Consider the following 19,165-nt stretch of genomic DNA (forward strand, 5'->3'; position numbering starts at 1 on the left):
GTTTGTATCTTTCGTGAGCTTTAGGGACCATGAATGCTCCCACCACATTTCTGACTCACTGGTGGTGGTTTTTCTTCAACCTTCTGCTGATTAAAAGCTGTGCAGGAGAAGAAAGAATTCCTCTATGACTGTATCACCTCCTCCACAGGCCAACCCTTCCTTATCAAGCCATCTGGATTAAAACCTGGCTCAGAGCCACTGTGAAAGATTTGTAAGGCTGTTCTAATTGAGGAGGGGTATTTACAGGTGTCTTAGATGGGATTAGGGCTGCTCTGTGCTCCCCAGACCCTCAGTAGCAGGTCACATTGTCAATGCCACTGTGAGCCTCACAGGTACCCTCCTGGTCAGAGATCCGTGTTGTGGATGTAGCATCTGCAGGCAGGCGGATTTATATGGGTTGTCCTAGATCAGGACCAAAGGTTGTCACTGGAGAGATGTAAGGATCGAGGTTAAAAGTACAGGTCATGCAATTGAATTGAGAAAACAGGTAGAAATCCCCTGGGAGGCTGGGTTAGACACCGTGCGAGTGTGTGTGAGACAGATACTATCATGAACCTGAGTATGTTTCAAAACAATGAATTCTACTTAACTTCTTGCAGCCGCTTGGTTAAGAAGAAAATCCTATGAAATGTGTATAAGTGCAAACCCCTTTTTGCTCCTGTGTCACAGTCCTGTGATTTCTCTGAGACACACAGCAGAATTAAAACCCACCCAGCTGGAGAAAGATGTGAGGCTGCTCCTGAGCACAGGTGCATTGGGGAAAGTAGCTCCACAGATACAGGGCACATTGTTTATCACTTACACTGCTTCAAATCACTTTGGACAAAAACCACCAATGCGTTTAAAGCCTACTTATGGCTGATGGAATGGAAAGGGAAAAGGGCTGCAGGAAGGTGGGCAGGAACTTGAGGGAACATTGTCCTTTTTTGTATTTTATCTAAGTATTTGTGTGATGCAGATCCTGAAGTCTTTGCTCTCTTGCTAATAACACATATTTTACATCAGTGGAAGCTGTATCGCCCTTAACCCCATCAGATTGGCATTGCACTCAGGAGAAATGCTGGACTGGACTAGCACAGAGACAGCAGGGTCTTTCTTAGAGTAATTGCTTTCCTTCACTCTTCTCCTCCTCCTTCCCTGGGTCATGGCTATGCTTTCCTTGTGAGCATCAATGTGTTGCCTAGCTGCTAGGTAAATCCATCAAGTGGCTCACGCCCAGTGTGCAGCTCACATCATTCCTTTCTGTCGAAGCCGCTTTTCAATCACGCTTTGGTCTAGGGGTAGAACAGATTTCCTGCAGTGTCGAAGCCAGGCAGCTTCTTCGCTGAACTGGAGCTTGATAAATATGTATTCAGTCTCATGCATCGGAATAGTGAGCAACAGCTGTATGAAGTGCTCTAGAAACGCAACCTTTCACTTACAGAAACTAAGTGTTTTTAAGCGGACACCATCCAGCAGATAACTGCAGAAATGTACCCTTTTATCACTGTTTTTGCAAGATCTGTGTTTGCCCAATGCGGTGGTATCTGGGTGACCATATCAACCCATTACATTCATTTGCCCACAAGTGATAGTGCAAAACAGATTCCTGCTGAATATCACTGTATTTAGACAGTCAGCGATGACACTGCCAAACAAATATTTGACAAAGGACAGTCAGGTTTTGCAATGCTCTCTTGAGTAATGCCAACTCTACCCCAGCTTCTTTCTGCTCTCGCTGTCCCAGACGCTTGATTTGAATGTTTAATTTCTCCTCCCAGTTCAGATTGCTCCATTGCACACATGTAACAGAGCAGGGCAGCATCTCAAGATGGCTCTAGGTGTTGCTACAACGTGCCAGGAGGGATTACTTCTGCAACTGCATAGGCAGTCATGCTTGTACAGGGTCTCAGTGTCACGTCATGCTAGTGCCTGAGCACAGTCCTGGCTGGAGTGAGCCCACAGCTGGCTAGTTTGGATGGCTGGAGACGGCCAAGGTACTGTTCTCACATCCAAGTGATGCACCAGTGCCTGGGCACATCACTGGGGTGGCACAAGTACTGTGCTGTCCTCTCTCCCCCTGCCCCAGATCCCCCTGGGGCTGCTCCCCACAGCTCATAGTACTTGGCTGGCAGCTCCCAGCCATCTGAATATTTTGGTAGGCAACTTGTAGAGTCAGGAAGTTTGGCCACACCTGCAGACATATCCATCTAAAACCCTGCCGAGGAAAATGAACCACTTTAAAGTCAATCCAGCCATACGGGATGAGATTAATTTAATTCAAACAATTTTGAGTGCATTTACATCAGGCATTTACACCGGGGCAGCCAGCTTGACTTTAAGCAGGATTAGCTGACTGGAGGAGCGCAAAGTGTTTCCTTGTCTGAAGGGCCCTTGGTTTGATGCTGTTGCGGGGTGGATTAGAGCCGAGCCGAGCATTGGAGGCTGCCGAGCAGAGCGCTCTGTTCCTCGCAGCACAAGGAGCTTAGAGAACGGATGCCGCAGGCGGGAGGGCTGGTGAGACACGATGCAAAGCACAACCCATCAGGCAGCTTGGAGGAATCCTGTTTCTGTACAGCGCTTGATCGTATTTTGCATGAAGCTGGGATTTATCTCAGTGGCGGTGCTGGCTTTAAGCAGCAACTTCTACTCAGAACACATTTCCTGGCAGAAAGAAAAAGACTTGTTAGAAAAATAATCTCACCGACTAGTGCAGCAGGAGCATCTCGGTGGCTCCAGAGTGACCAGGACATGTGCGGACGTGCCCATCAGCAATCCCAGCTCTGCAGCCCTGCAGCAGCGAGGCTGCACCAGGTCTGCCCAAGGCGCTCAGGAAGCCTCTGAGCAGCACAAGGATCTTTGCACCAGCCTCACGTGCCAGCCCTGGGGTTATTCCCCAGTCGGAGCTGCAGAAATCTATAGCCTGTATCCAATGTGGGAGAGGTAATGCAACCCAGCCCCAGCAGCAACACGCCTCTTGGCCCCACATCAGACGGCTGCATGGGTTCACAGGGCTGCCTGCAACTCCTATAGTTAGAACCTGCTCCGCTCCTGCCCATGCGGGGTTGGCTCCTGCCTTGCCAGCCCGCCTGCCTGCAACGCGTTTTCCCATGCATCTAAGGAAACACTTACTGGCAACGTCTGGTAACAGCCTTACCCTATTTCTGACCCTTTCAGGGCCCTTCTGGTCAAATGCCACGATTTAGGGTTATAGAAAAGCCTTAGATATGACTAGAATCTTTCTGGTGCTGCTTTCCCTTTTTCTTTGACAGGTCAAACGCTGCTCTGGTACGAGGTCTCACCCTGCCTGCTCCCCACACACCTCCCTACTAGCTTGGTGTCCATTTTTAAGCACACTTGACAGCATTCTCATCCCGGTGTGAACAGGCAAAAGGCTTGAGCTAGCTCTCCAGACAGGCAGCAAGTTATCTGGCTCTCACCTACCAGATAGCCACATTTTAGTTTCTGACCACAAGCATTTGCTGACGCTGAGCAATTTGGGGCAAAAAAGGAGCTCACGCCAATGAGTGCAAGCAGAGCAGCTCCCCACAGGGGCCTAGGTTATGCTGCTGCTGTGTGCTGTGACCCTGTTTATTTGTTCCACGCCACCTTCCAGCACTCTTTCAGCTGTAACTTAATTCCAGGCCTCTGGGATAGCCACTTCTTGTGATCACCCCCCTCCTCCTCATGCACTCTCCAGGGATGCTTTTCCTCCCTCTCCTGCCTGGGGACTGCAACCTTTTGCCATGCCTGGCTTGGCTGAGTCTCGCTGGAGAGGAGACACTGCTGCGTAGGAAGTGGTATTGGTGCTGTGTTAGATGGTACTTTTCTTTCTTCCTCTCGGTTGGTATTGAACTGTAGTGGCAAAGAGCATTCTTACTGAAGATGATGTCCCGGGTGAGATGTCTAACTCAGGTCCCGACTGCTCAGCAGTCATTAAACATCTCAGGGAAGATGTTCCAGGAACAGGGATGTTAACCTTGTGGTCCTGGACTGATTCCAACTTGTTTAATTACAGTCTTCACAGCTGAAATTTGCTCCGCACTTTTGACGGGTTATGGGATTTTCTTTCCCCGTCTTCTCTAAGCTGTTGAGCAGCCTTGCTCCGAGCTGCCGCATTCCCCACACGAGCTGAAGCAATAAGCAATTACGGCTGCTCCCTCTCCCAAGATTCTTAAATTCATGGCATTTTCTGGTTACTTAACTATTCAGGGTTCTGCAATGTATTACCGGCTCGCCTATACAGAAACGTTTTACCTGTTTAATCTGGATAATCTAACAGCACTGAGTATCCAAATACACACCGCTGTTGCAAAAGAACATGAGCTTTATCATTCCTAGAAGTAACTCAGATAATATAGAAAAAATATAAAAAGTAATTTGAAGTAAGAAATAACGTAATATGAGCTAAACAACCTACACACATTCCCTTATAATGAAAAACTGTGAGTATAAACTATGTGAGTATAAAGCTTATATAAAACTGTATGAGTATAAAGCTATGAGTATAAAATCATTGTATGAGGATATACATATATATAGGTGTGTGTATATATATATATAAACCCTATAAAAGTGTTTTAAGGTGTTTTAAACTCACACCCTTGCGTATCTGGGATGAATCTCCAGAGGTCATTTCCAACCCTAATGATTCTGTGAATCTCTCCCCTTAGCAAGCCTTTGCGAACAGTCCAGGGCTATTAAAATCGTGTTGTGATTAAACCCCAACCTGACAGCGCAGAGGGGTTTTGGTGTCGTGACATGAACAGGCAATCTTTGGCTGGACTGCACACACGGCAGCTCAGCACCACAGGGCAGGCGATGAGGTTGATGGATGTGCCCCTGCCCCATAGAAAGCCCTAAGCAGGGGCGGTTTTAGGGAGCCCTCCAGCGCAGGGGGATGGTTCTGCGGCGATTTTCCTGCCAGGCTCAGGGCGGCGGGGCCCCCCCAGCACCTGCCCGAGGAGCGGGCCCAGCGCAGCCCAGGCCTGCAGGAGGCGCCGCGGCCCCGCCGCTGCCAGCCCCCGCCCCACGCCATAAATCGCGGCGGGGCGGCCGGGCCCGGCGCTGCTGCCGGGGACGCAGGGGAAGAAGGCGGTGGTGGCGGCGGCGGGCTCGGCTCTTCTCCCGCTCCGCCCCGCTTCCCCGCCCCGCCGGCTCCGCCCCGGAGGCCGGCACGCTGGCTCGCTCCCTGCCTGGGAACATGGCCGAAGTCGGGGAGGACAGCAGCGGGGCGCGGGCTCTGCTGGCGCTGCGCTCGGCGCCCTGCAGCCCCGCCGCGGCGCCCCCTCCCGGGCCGCCGCCCCCGGCCGCGCCGCCCGCCGCCGCCTGCGCCGGCCCGGTGCTGGCGCGGCTGCAGGGCCGCGAGTTCGAGTTCCTCATGCGGCAGCCGGCCGTCACCATAGGCCGCAACTCCTCGCAGGGCTCGGTGGACGTCAACATGGGGCACTCCAGCTTCATCTCCCGGCGGCACCTGCAGCTCAGCTTCCAGGAGCCGCACTTCTACCTGCGCTGCCTCGGCAAGAACGGCGTCTTCGTGGACGGTGCCTTCCAGCGCCGCGGCGGCCCGGCCCTGCAGCTCCCGCCGCAGTGAGTGCCGCCGACGCGGGCCGGGCCGGGGGCGGCGGCACCGCGGGGAGGCGGCGGGGGCCCACGGGGCTGGGCCCGCTCCAAAGGGAGAGCCCGAGGCCTGCGGGGGAAGGACCCGGGGAAGGGCCCGAAGGGGCGGAGAGGGACTCGTCCGCCCCCGGGAGGGGACGTGGGGCTGGGTGGAAAGGGGCCCCCTCCGAGGAAGGGGACAGTGAGTGGTCCCTCGGCCAGTGAGGTGCGTCTGCCCCTCGGAGGGGACTTTGGGTCTGCCAGAAGAAGGGCCTGAGGTGATGGTGAGGGGCCACTGCTGATGAAGGTGATCGTGCGGGATCCCCTCTGACCACAGAGGGCCCAAAGGAAGGTGAGGGGATGCCTGTGAAGAAGGTGGCCTTGAGGCCCTTCCCAGACCACAGAGAGCCTGAGGGGATGGCAAGGGGCTCCTTGCTTGAAGTTGGTCATGGAGGGTAAAATACCCTCTGTGCGGTGACATATTGACCCTTATCTGACGGAGGGCCTGAGGTGGTGGTGAGGGGTGTCTGCCTTGGCATGTGGATCCACCTCAGCATCAACAGGGGAAGTCCTCATCTTCCCAGCCTTGCTGCCATCCATGGCTGAGAAAGGAGGTGATGTTTGTTAGGGCTGGCGCTGCTCCTTCTGAGGGAACAGCATCTGGGGAAGAAGTGTGAGCCCCTTGCCACAGACTGATCCTTCAGTGGGCTGTGCCCCATGGTCATCGTCCTCCATGCCTGCCTGCCAACAGACTCATGTTCAACTGGTGGACCTTGAGGGTGTTTCCGAAAGATAAATGAGAGAAGACAACTTGTCAGTGGGCTAAAACTTGCTACTCCCGTGGCTTGTCTTCCCTGGAAAAGATCTAGTGGAAAAAGTTGGGAAAACAGTTTGCCAGAGTGCTTGTGTTAGGGTTGGTAAGTTGAGTGTTGTTCCTGGTGTCTCTCTGGGGCAACAGGAACAAACAGGGAGTTCGGCCAGGCCAGGGGTAATGTTGCTCACCAGGACTCCTGGAGAGCAGGCACCCAAGGTGTCCTTTCTCTGCTGAGGAGGGGGAGTGGGCTGCAGAAGGGTTTCTGTGCTAGGAGCAAGGTGGTTGTGCTGTGTTTTAGATAAACCCTTGCAGAAAGAGGAGTGGGGTTGACGATCTATTTCTTCCTCTGAAAACATTGTTTATGGTTGCTGAGCACTGTCTAACGACTGCAGTGCTTCACCCCAGGGGTGGCAGTGTGGTAGTGGTAGGTGATGTAATTCCTGCATGCATCTCTTCATGTCCTACCAGGCAGACTCTGCCTCATGCCATCTCCGAGTAAAAACGTGCTGTAAAGGCAGAAGATTAGGTTTTTGTTGTTTGTATAAAACATCTGTTTTCATCTGGCAGTTCTTGGCTTTGGTACTGTTTACCTCGAGCATCAGGGTCCTGGAGTTATCCCTCTCTCTACAGCCTGTTGCTCAGGGGAGGGTTTTTTAATTACTCATTTCCTCTGCAGGCTGCTTCATTTTGTACTTAGTAATTTAGTTATAACTCCCTAGCTGCTCGCTTTGAGGCGTTTTGGTTTGTAGCGTGTTTCATTTTCTGAAAGAGATGTCCTTTAGTGGCTGTTTAATTAATCTTGCTTTGTAAAACAAGACCACCCGAAGCCCAGGGCATTTCTCTTGTCACTCCCTCTGGCTTTGGGTTTATCTGTGCAAGCTTTCTCCTCCCTGTCATTCTGTTTCTTCAGTTGGTTAATCATAAGCATTGTGCTCGAAAACTCTCAAGCAGCAACTTGGTTGCTTATTTCTCTCCCCTTCCATTTGCTCGTGACTCCTGGAATGGGAACGGCAGTTTTCCTTCTTCATCGCTTTAAAAGGAGGAGTTTAATGTACAGTTATGAACTCTGCACAATAAGGCATCCTCTTTGCTTGGCCGCTGCTTGAGCTACATAAATAAACTTGGTGCTCCTCCCTTTCTGACTTCCAGAGTAGGAAAATGTTTTGCATCAATCAAAAGGAATTTGCCCCCTTGCTTCTAACAGGTAAACAACTACTTTCCTTCTACTGGCCAGTCAAGGGTTTGTAACCCAGACCAGGAAAACAAAAATCCTGTTGAAGCTTGGTATTCAGTCTTGATTGAGGCTTTACTGTTCTCCTATCCACTGTTATCTCTGCTCTTGAAAAGTCAGACAATTCCCTCCCAGTCACCTCCTCCACATGCATACACACGCACACAAATCTCTCCCCAGTAAACAAAACAAAGGGCTGGTTGGTTCCATTTCTTTTCTGTAGAGAAGCCTCTGTGCTTACTGCTGGCCAACTGATACTGTCGAAAGCAGGACGAAGTGAAGATAGGCTGTAGTATACAGAGTTTACAGTACAAACCACAGTTTTTTGTGAACATTGTTATATGGTAACACTACTTCCCTGTTTCATACAGCCACACCTTCTCCATGTACCAGCAGAATGTACAGTTTATGTTGAATTTCAGGAAGTAATGGCCATTCCAGTGAATGATTTAGATGGGAGGTCTTGTGATGTGGGGAGCTATTGCTGGTAATCTCTGAAGGAACAGTTGTTTGAATAGTTGTCCCTTTCCCCACATCCTGTGAAGGGTAGCAGAAATGTGCAAAGTCCTGTTTCTTTTGGACCAGTGCAGTCTTTGGTGCTGTTATATTACAAGCAAATGAGATGCTTGTGCATCATGAGATCATGAATGGAAGCAGGAAAAAAAAAAAGCATCTTTCAGATGTAATTCATCCTGTTTGTTAAAAAAGTAGATCCTGGACTTAGAAATTCTGTTTCCGAGGTTTCTTCTCACTTCACTTTTTCTGTATAAAACTTCTATTGTTATAAGCCCTCTTCTAACTTTAGGAGTAGCTGTTCCTAAAATTTATATGAGACTTGTCTGGAGGAGTGGGGAAAAGTTTCTGAGACCTTTCTTGAAGACTGTAGCTACCTCCTAACACAACAGACCTGTTCAAAGTCAAGGGCCTTTGAAAAGTTCCGTATCATTTCCTCCATCGACATCGTGTGCATGTATAATCTGCTGTAACCAGAATTTCACTGCTGGGTGGGAGTATCATTTTGCACAGCTGTGTTGTTATGGAAGATTATATTTCACGGATGTGATGACATTACTATGAAGTATAATTAAACAGTAATGACCAACAAGGAGGGCATTTCCTAGAGGTTAATGACAGTTAGGAATAAAGTGGGTGGAAGAGTAGAGGGCCCAGAGTACAGCTGAAAGCCCCATAATCTAATTAATGAGTGCTACACTACAGCAGGCATTAAAAATATAAATCAAGGTGAAATTATGGAAGTACTTAGATCAAAAATAAGTGCTTTGAATTAAATTAAGGATTGCTGGGAACTTTTGTTAGCTGCACTAGTGGAAGCTGGAAATCTGTGGATGAATATCTGGGTATTTCTGTAGGAAAAAGAGAGAAACTCTATCAGTAGGATATGCACTAGATTTTAAAATACATTGATTTGATTTACAAGCAAAAATGTAAGATAGAGCAGGAGCCATTAGCTGGAGTACTTTTTCCTGCTGAAGACAGTAATTTTTCCCCAAAATTGATAGTGTTTACAGGATCAGGTTAATGCTGAATTATTAACTTTTTCTTTGTTATCTTCAAAACTGACTCAGTATTTTTCAAGTGACAATAACAAGTTAGAGACTTCCAGTAACTAAAATAAGCATTTATTTTATTTATATTCCCCCCCCATCACCCTGAACCAAAAGAACTGAAGCAGTTGTAAATGAAGCTTGCTAACCCAAATTTTAAGCAGCTGCGGGTCAGGTTTTCCAATGCACCTAAGTACAAAAGTTCTATTGACTAAAACCTGCAAATGTTGATTGAGCATAACCTGATAATAGCACTTGAGCTTTCTGAACTGGAAACTCAATAGATTGGAAAATGGTGCTTGTCTGGGAATATTTCATGGGATATTTGCTTATTGCTTCTGTGACCCTTTTGTATTTTTGCAGTAGCAATATTAATGGAGCTTGAAGTTTGTGTTTTTCGGTGTAAATGGATACTTTCAGTATGAGATTTCTAAGTGTAAAAGTAAGTTTTTAACCTGTAGTTCTTTCAGCATTTAGGAAATGGAAGAAATAGAGGAGCTTTTTAGTTTGAGCATAAAATACAATGGAAGTAAATATATGGATGTATAAAATCAGATTAAAACATGGAGCGAAAAGAAATTTGTATATAAGCTCCATTATAAATTGCCAACTTACCGTGCATGCGAAGTTTTATTAAGAGTGTGCTGCTTTATTTGTAATGGGATTTTCCTAGGTGCTTAATAAACCTGACAAAAATAAATAGCCCAATAGTCTAGTCTGAGCACATATCCAGGTGTTGATGCCACAAATTCTTATGCGTGCGTTAATCTTTCTGCATCGTGAGTACACAAATTCACTTCAGCATTTGGGGGTAGTGGAGGTGTTTTTGCAGTTGGCGTTTCGTAACCGAGCAGAAAATGGAGAGCTTCATCCAACAGTCTTTTCATTCCCTTCTGTGAGGGAGATGTTGTACGGTCTGTTAGCCAGTAACTTGAGGGACTAATTAAAATAAAGAAATTGATATAATCGAGAAGAATGGAGATCTACACAACATGTCACAGTGTTTTGATCAGCTTGCTAACCACTTGGCCTCCATTCTTGTGGTTAGGGTGATGCCATCATGGTGTGTATGAGTGTGGTATCCTTACATCTCAGAGGGAACTGCAAGCTGTACGTACACATACGAAGGAAATGCTGTGACCACATAACCACGACTACAGAACTAGTTGTTTCTGAAACACTGCATATGTATGTTGACTGATCACTCCTCATGTAGTTTTACTTCTTAAATATTGCATAATCTGCATTTGCAACCATCTTTTTTGTTGTTCTTTGAAGTGCATCATTTGCTTTGCTGCAACTTGTGGATGGTGGTTTTACGCTCACTAGAAACTCTTTAAAGATTTGCTGTCTTAGTGCTTCATCGTATATTTTTCATGCCCTTATTTGATTTCAAAGACTGTCTTTGAGAACAGGTTTTTTTTTGTTGCACAGCGAGATAGTGATAAAGAATTACTAGATTTTAATTATGGACTTAATGTCAAGTAATAATTTTTGGCTAAGCTCAATTTGTCACGGGTTATATTAAATGTTTAAGGAAAGTTTCTCTCGTATGAAAATATAGCTCAATTTGTTGATTCAAAAATAGCTGTGCTGTAAGTCAGGTTGTGAATATAAACTAACACTATGCAAAACTCAGTGTGTGCTCTCTTATGTATTCTTTTAAACCAAGCTTGGTTCAGTTTAGCTGATGTGTTGATTATGAAAAGATTAATTTAACCAGAACATGCCACACTTGTCTTGTACATTCTTGTGCAGGGTCTCAGCTGTAAAGGCTTAAATGTAGATTCAAGTTGTGCTGGTGTAACTTCTTGTGTTAACAAACTCTCAGTCATGACATGTATGCTTAGCTGACTGTGGGATTCTTCCACTTGGTACTGATGTGTGTTTATATAAATCTAGGGGATGAGTGAGTGTGAGAGTTTTTGCTTTTATGAAAACAGGAATAAAAATGATGAAATCTGTAGTAATTCATATCTCGGTTATTCTGGTGCCAGCTGTGTGAGCATCCTCACTGCGCAGTGTCTGTCTTGACTTCTGGCAACAAATCAAAATAATGCTTTTTTGCCTTTTTTCTTTTTTCTATTTCCCTTCCAGAAAATGGGACACGCAGCCTTGCACCGAATAACTGAAAGCATAAATGACAACCAGATTAATGTGATTGTTTTCTTTGTAAGCAAGCTCCTAGTAACAGTGCTGCGATAGCCCTTTCACGTCAGAGCTCTTCTGTGGGATGCTACATTCTCTTGCTCGGTGTTGCAGTTTCCTGGAGGAGTAGATGTGGCAACAGGATGTTGGTAAAGAACAGGAAACTACTTGAATTTGCTACTTAGGCCATGCAAATGAATTCTTATTACTGGCCCATGTGTAGTAATTAGTGTCTGCTATCGACAGAAGTGTTTGTAGCAACTATAGAGAGTTGAGATTGCCAAGTGTCTTCAGCTAAGTGCTTGGGGGGGGCCTACTCTGATACTGTGGGTAGCAGAGGTGACACAGACTGGTTAGGTGCTTGTTAAACCACTGCTTGAGATTTGACAGTTAGCTCCAGCTGAATTCCAGTCTTACTCAGGGTGTATCCCTACTGGCACTCAACTCCATATCAGTTCCTCTGACATGTGCTAATTTACTTTGAGGTCCTTATTGCTCTAATGTCTGAGCAGGCAGTGTCTGGGTGTTCTGCCATGGGGCAGCATAACCCAAAATGCTTAGCAGACCAAACTTCACCTTACTGCTGGTTAAATGTGGATGAGCCACATCTTTCCCTTCCCAAACCAAGTGGAAATGTGGTTTAAAAAAAAACGTCATGTGCTTTTGAGCTGGCAACATTAATGAAAAGGGAGAGGAATTATCTCATTTGCTTTTAGTACAGATTCTTTCCTTTTTCTTAAAAGCAGTCCAAAGCACAGAAGCCTCCCTCACACGTAGCCATACCTAACAGCAGCTTTGTTTTATGTTTCTGGTTCAGTCCCCATGCAGCTAGGAGTTTTCCAAGGTTGTAGATTCATGGATAGGCTATCCACTTCAGGATTCCTACTTTAAAGAAAAGTATGAAAGCTAAATATGCTGTAGATCTTAGTCCAATAGTGTATTGGGTGGTTAAGGTATTTGTTGTCTTACAATTGCGTATGTCCAGGATAGGCAGCAAATGCCTGAGAAGTCCTCTGAACTGTCTTCTGAATGTGGGCTATGAAAAAACATCTTTTAAGGTTCTTCCAGACTTGGTTAATTGACTAATTGTGAGTACAAATTATTGTGTGGCCTTAATGCATTCACTTCACTCAATAATTCAGTATTAATCACTGAATAGTGTTTTCGAGTATCCAGAAGTCTCCCTATATCAGTTGACTGCAGACTCCTTATAAAAGTAGATTGGTGAGATGCTTATAGAGCAGGTAAATCTCTCACTTAGGTAAAAGCAAGTGACAATTTTTATGCAATAGTATATTCTTCGTTCCCATAGTACAGACACAATTTTACTCGTATCTATTCACTCTTGTCCACAAATGTTTTTTGCTAGTAATTCACCTCTTCAGTTTTTTGAGAACAGCTCAATAAAATGCATGTGTGCATTCCGCCTGCATGGCACTTAGGTTTTATGAAATACATATTTTATTGGACAGTAAAACATTTAAAGATCTTAATGGCCTAATTAATACTCTGCATCCGCTTCTGTCTCGTGTGTTTTGCTCTTCGTTATCATACTGTTCCTTTTTTCATGTCCTTCTGCATTTTTAATCATAAAAATTTCAAGCAGTCTTGAGAGAGCAGTCTATTAGAAGCCTGTTCTTGGAATATTCAGCAACTGTTAAGATGTGATTGATAGTCCTTTCCCTCCCTGCCCAATCTATTTTTAGTCATTTAAAAGCGAGTTTAATTTCTTGGGTTTTCTTTTGTTGTGTATGTGTGACTGACTGTGGTGGTTTTCCTCCCTCCTTTAAATGTACCAGATATGTAATTTTCTTGTTGCCTGAGGACATCTTGACAGTTTGGGAGAAATAAGGAAGAAATTAATTGGGAGCTCTGCCTTAGCTGAGGGAGCAAAGATGGACAGTCTTTGGTTCTGCTATATATATTCACGCAATATATACTATGTGACTAGGATAGGAGGATGAGTGAAAGATGACTTTAAACACATTGTTACCACTTACTGTCCTGTTCCAAGAATCTTCTAGCATGTGAGACTGTATTAACATACAAGTAGAAGTCACTTTTTTTGAATTGTGGATCTTTTAGTACAGAATGGGGAGACAAAAACACCTTGCAGAGGTGGTCTAAGCACTGTCAAAAAGGATGTTCCTCCCTTTCTCTCTGAAATATAACATTATAGCTGTACCCCGTTTGTCTGCTTTGTGCCACTTCAGAGAGCCTTGGGAAGTCTTCCCACACAAACTGTTTTAATCTTCCGTCTCCCTTAAGGCCACATACAGAAGCCACCAACATTTTGACTAAGCAGGACTGGACTCCCTGCAGAGCCAGTTTGTGCACTTGCTAAAGGAATTGCTGTTGAGCAATTTAAGGCCTTTCCTCTCTCGAGGGCATAAGAACTATGGACTCTTAAACACTCAAAATCCTGATTGTGTGGGAGGAGAAAAGGACGAGACACAGAAAGCAAATTTTGTTTCCACCTGGTGGGTAGACCAAAAATGTGTTTGCTTTTCATACGCAGGTTGAGGCGTAGCCCAAACTAGTAAGGGTAGACTCTCGGTGCGGGAAATGTGCCAACAGCTATTTATTTATTGATCTTCTTTTTAATTGTTTGATGGCTTGTGTAACGTGGTGTACCTTGGGCTGGCTGCCTGCCCACCATGCGTAAAGGGGTGTTGACTGTCAACAAGCCTGGCAATTGGGTGGCTTTGCCTCCTTCTGTCATGTCCATTCGGCTGTATAATTACCATCTCTTTCCCTCTACCATGTCTCCCTTAGACACTGTCTAATGAGACAAGCCATAATGAAACTGTTTTAGCACTGGGAAGACCTGTAGAGGAAGTCAAAAGCTGGCACATGCTTTGCTGCTAATGTCTTTCTTTATGGACTATTAAAGCAAGCACAGAAGTTTTCTTCAGGCATAGGAATTCTTAGGAGAAAATTCCTAATGTGTAGTGGTTCAATGAAAGTGTTGCTAGTGTTTTGGGTTTCTTTAATTTGTGTAAACAAGGCATATGCAAACTGGCTCTTAGAAATAGGTGCAATCAAGTAGTTCAGACTGGCGCATGTTCTGTTTACAGTTGAGCATCCCAGATCAACACTTCACTGCAAACAGCCACCGAATGAACTCAGGAAACAAAATGATTTTAATGGACAGTGATTCTAAATCTGAGGTCTCTCAGTGACAAGCCGGTGTATCCTCTTCTCCAAGTGGTTCACAGGTTCTCAATTTCATCCTGCTTTGTGCTTCACCAGATAGTACTGCAAATATGAGAATTCTTACTAAAAAAAACCAGTAGGAGGGAAGGGCTAGAATCCTGTTCTAGCTGGTATTGCAAACTATGAAGCTTGTATGGAGCTTCCAGGTAAGATACCTCTGTTAAAGAAAATGTTTCGCTAATTCTGTATACTGTACTGAAGCAAAGGAAAAGGAGCATGAGAATATGCCAGTAATATGACAACTCTCTAAAAATTCCTGATCCCAAGATAATGAAATCACTGTGGCAGCAACTTACATATTTGCTGTTGTTTTGCAAGAGTCATTGCCACTTTAGTTGGTCAAACTCCTTTCAGGGAAGAAACCCCTCAGCACAGTCCTACGTGCTGGCAGGATTTAAAATACCTTAATAATCTTGGGATTGTTTTACACTGTTTGCAGTCTCAGCCATGTCCTGGTAAGTGGTCTTTCACAAACTAGTCACGTATGTATTTTCCTCCTTCTGAATCACAGTAAAATTATGGGTTTTTTCCCTCCCCTTTAATAAGAAGGAAGATTGTGCCTGAGATTCTTTTCTAACCTTTATTTTCAATGTTAGTGTTTTGAATGCTGCAGGTGGATGTCACTTTGTAGGCATTTGTGTGAGAGATTCTCTGTGTTGCCCCAAACATTTATTTGGCTCTGAGTCTAGAAGATGTCAGCTTTTAAAACATTCAAATTATCTTCAGAGCGGCTTTTAAAACAGTAATCCTGGCTTCGTCTATTGGGTATTGAATGGATTGTGAAATGTCTTCAGAGGGAGTGGAACGGACTTGAGTGAACATTTTGCAAAGTCTAACTCCATATGGATCGTTTTTTATAATGTACATAAATAGCACATTAGCTCTTTCAAATCACTTTCTAAATGAACTGAACCAGCCTCAAAGGAGAATACATCATAGTCATGCTCTGCGTGTTAGAGCCCTCTTAGAGAGTCTGACTGAATTCAAAGGTTAGTAACATCCCACACACAAGCTTTTTCTGGCATATGTATGTGGGAATTAGGATCTTTTCCTGAGGTTTACTGGGGTGATTTTGTTTTGCACAGCCTTTGCTAATGTGTTTATAGGTAGTTCCTGAGCTTTGGAAGGGTAAGTCTTCTACATGGCTTGTGAGACCTTTCAAGGAGTTGGGCTGGCTCCTTGAAAGCAAACCCTACAGTGATGAATGGCCCATTAGAAGAAAGTTGATGGCATTGCAAATGAGATTTACATGAGAATCGAACTGCTGTAGTGTATCCAACAAAGATGCTGAGAGAAGTGCCTCTCTCTGTGGTGGCTATTAGGGAGTTTTATGAACTGATCTTTTCAAACAGTTAGTTTCTCCTCCTTCTCCAGGGTATAAAAATTTCCCGAGGATCTGGATACTTGTAGTAATAAAGGAAGAGCGTTCCCAAGAAGATCGAAGGTAGGATGAAAGCAGGGATAGAATCAAAGTTGCATGTTGCCTGTGGGAGCCGAGGCCAGATTTCTGTGGTGAAAGAGGCAGGATCTGCGGCAAGCTGGAAATTCCATGGCTGTTGAGCAAAGTCTTAAAATGCCTGGTGTTGAGTTAGGTATGGAAATGAATAACTAGTGCTACTTGTAGAGGCCAAGTGTGGCACTGCAGTGAGTTCCGTGCTGTCACTACGTATTTAATTCTTGGTGTACTGCATAATGTCTTATTGAAAACAGAACTCCTTGTAGAAGCTGTTATAGGGAAGTTCCCCAGAGCGTGGGTGCAGGTGGGGCTTTTTTTTGGCACTGAGGTAGGTGTTAATTGTGGTTTATGATTGAGAGAGAAACATACTTAGATGAGTCTTTCTGCCAAGATGAGCAAAGAAGGAAAATAGTTAATATTGACCTTTTTCATTTCAACAGAGATCAGTGGGAGCAGCAGAGACTTGGAAAGCGTCTCAGAAGGGCTCTTGGATTTCACAGAAGTAGGGAAGGAGTGAGAGATGCTGGTGGTGGCCACGCTCTGCTGAGTCACTCCTTGTGGTCTCTGCTGTGGTAGAACAGAAGCCATGCTTAGGCTCTTATCTTAAGGTTTGTCTGGAGGGAGGGAGATTGTGTCATGAATGGGGGCTAGGCAGCCTTCTCTGGTGCAGAAGTGCCAGATGTGTGTGTTACAGAGCTAGTATTGGCCTTTCTGTGACTTATCTGGAAAACAATGTCAGACTGACTCCTCACTGCCTGCTGCTGCCAGAACAGCCACAATCCAGGGGTCTTGAAGCAGCCAGGGACTATGTCTCATCATAGGGGCTGGGAGCTGTGGTTTAGCAGTATTGCCCTGGGGCTGGAGAAAGTGGGATGTGAGAAGTCCTAAAGGAAGGTGAGATAATTGTTCCTCCTATGCCTTGGCAAGGACTGAGCAAAACTTACTCCTGATCCAAGATCTTATGTAGTGTCTGCCACACCAGTCTTACAGTGGAGAGTTTGCCACCGCCTCTTGAAGGATAGGTTTGGGACAGGGGTGGTGACAGCAGAATATAGAAGTGAGTATCGTCCTACTTTGTTTCATACAAGTTGCCTTTCGTTGTGTGCTTGAATTAAGCTAGTGGGACAGCATGTTAGCATGGGGGTGGATGGAATAACCTTGCTTGTCACTGTGGTGTGTACTGTATTTTTTAATAGCATAAAACCATGGCTGTTGTCAAGCACACACTTAAGAATATTTATCTTCACTGAGTGTTTTTTCTTTTAAGCTTCTGTTCCGCTCTATAGTTCTGCCAGTTTGATGTACTTCAGCTTTGTTTAATGGGTATTATCTGGTAGGGTTGGGATTTTGTTTTGATTTGGCTTTTTTTTCCTTTGAAACATCACACTGGGATCTAAAATGGGGCTGATTTAAAACCAGACACTAAAATATGGTATGTTTTGGGGTTTGTTTTTTTTTTTTTGCTAATGTTATCAGAGTGGCAACTATATAAAATGAATTTCTGTGCCCTCCTAATATGGCAATGAAAAATCCTCCAGGGCTTTGTGGAAATGCTGGATTAAGATACATCTTCACTCTCTGTCAAAGCAGGAGTGACACGTACGATGTTGATTCTTCTAAGATGGATACTGGCTTAACAGGACTGAAATCCTCACTCTCATGGAGCCCATTTTAATGGTCTGTAGAGGCCAATAATGACTAGAACGTGTTCAGAATTCTTTCAGCTAGGTTTATAAGAGGTGCTAACTCTGTTGCCCAGTCTATACAGGTATCTGACCCTGTGATGAATGCTGTTAAAATCCCACAAGAGGTCCTGTAGGTTCTAAATACACATTTACCAGGTAAGCAAGGTGGGCTGCACTTGTGGAGAGACACAATGGAGCCTGCCCCTGTGTTGATTTTTGTGGTGCTAGCATGCAAGATAAACAGGAGGAGAAGAGTTAATTTTAGCTTGATTAGCAACACAGAAGGGAATCGAGATGACTGCATTGTAAATGGCAGTGGGATGAAATCAATGAGGGTAATTTATTTCCATGCATCTAAGTGGGTGTTCTAGGCACTTTAATTTTTGCCTTTTTTTCTGTTTGTTTTAGAGAACCAAGAATGTTAATGCATTTAGTCCTTGAAATCCTTCTGTGGTCTCAGTTCTGGATACTTTCATGTTGTTGCATAGTGGTTGTATTAAATGAACACCAGGTGCTTGTATTCTGTTCTTTAGCAGTTCCGTGTTTCTCTACTTGCTGTTACCTGGTTCAGCAGCATGTGATTCTCAGTACTGGACTCTGTTTATTCCTACTCACTGTTGTTTATATTTGGGAGCATGTTCAAAACTGTTTATGATTAAACATTGCTCAAACAGCCAGGTTATTGACATAAAGGAGGCTGGGAGGAGGGAGTAGCTGGTTGGTCATCAGTGTCTATCTCTAGCAGATAGTGAAGTTAGTGAAGTTGTACACGTGTCTGTGCAACGGCTGTGATGTGACAGACAGGCTGCTGCTCAAAACCACCGTGCCAAGGGTCTGATACCCGTCAGCAGTCTTTTTTCCTTTGGATGGTACAGTAAAAGCTCAAGCAAGGGAGTGTACGTAGGTGATGCTTGGGGTTCTGAAAACATCCCAGGGCTCTTGAGCAGGGGACCACTGTTTTTCGCTTGGTGGCAGAGGCTTGCATGCCTTTGAGGAGAGAGATCAGGCTTTGAAACATGCTAATAGGGTTATGACCTACAGGGGTTTTAAGCAGTGAAAAAGACATGTACTCCTTAAAGGACAATGGTGTTATGGAAGGCAAGGAGGTTCAAAATAGAAGAGTGGGAGGTGAGCGCTATTTAGCAAAATGAATTTAACTGAAAATACAGAAATAGCAGCATTAGAAAGAAGATAATTTCATTAAAAAACCCAAACAAACAAAAAACCCACTATTTTTTTCCTGAAGCTAAAACAATTTGTTTCCTGGCCCCTCTTAGCAACATACAGACCAGAGGGGTTAAATAGCTATTTGGCCTTCAAAGGAGTCTAAATGTAGCATGTTGGGGTTTGTTTGTTTACTTTAAAATCACAGATACTGATAATTTTCAGTCTTTAGGAAAAACCAAAGTCAAAATGGAATGTTGACAATCTACTAAAGAATTTAACAGATTGATCAGCCCGACATGGAGAGGG

General features: G+C 44.9%; 1 protein-coding gene and 1 long non-coding RNA gene across 4 annotated transcripts in view; one reads left to right on the forward strand and one right to left on the reverse strand.

The window, feature by feature from the left end:
• Nucleotides 1-2,237: 2,237 nt before the first annotated feature.
• On the reverse strand, nt 2,238-5,676 carry LOC115606367. Its single transcript, XR_003990886.1, has 2 exons — nt 5,486-5,676; nt 2,238-2,643 (listed from the first exon to the last, which is right to left on the reverse strand). It is a non-coding gene; the product is annotated as an uncharacterized LOC115606367 (long non-coding RNA).
• FOXK1 (forkhead box K1) overlaps nt 5,159-19,165 on the forward strand; it is a 54,356-nt gene continuing 40,349 nt past the window's right edge. For all 3 annotated transcript variants that reach the window (XM_030482186.1, XM_030482187.1, XM_030482188.1), the window contains exon 1: nt 5,159-5,568. In XM_030482186.1, the coding sequence (XP_030338046.1) occupies nt 5,183-5,568 (386 nt within the window). In that variant the 5' untranslated portion in view covers nt 5,159-5,182. The remainder of the gene's footprint in view (nt 5,569-19,165) is intronic.

The sequence above is a fragment of the Strigops habroptila genome, chromosome 4, assembly GCF_004027225.2.
Source record: "Strigops habroptila isolate Jane chromosome 4, bStrHab1.2.pri, whole genome shotgun sequence".
Lineage (NCBI taxonomy): Eukaryota > Metazoa > Chordata > Aves > Psittaciformes > Psittacidae > Strigops > Strigops habroptila.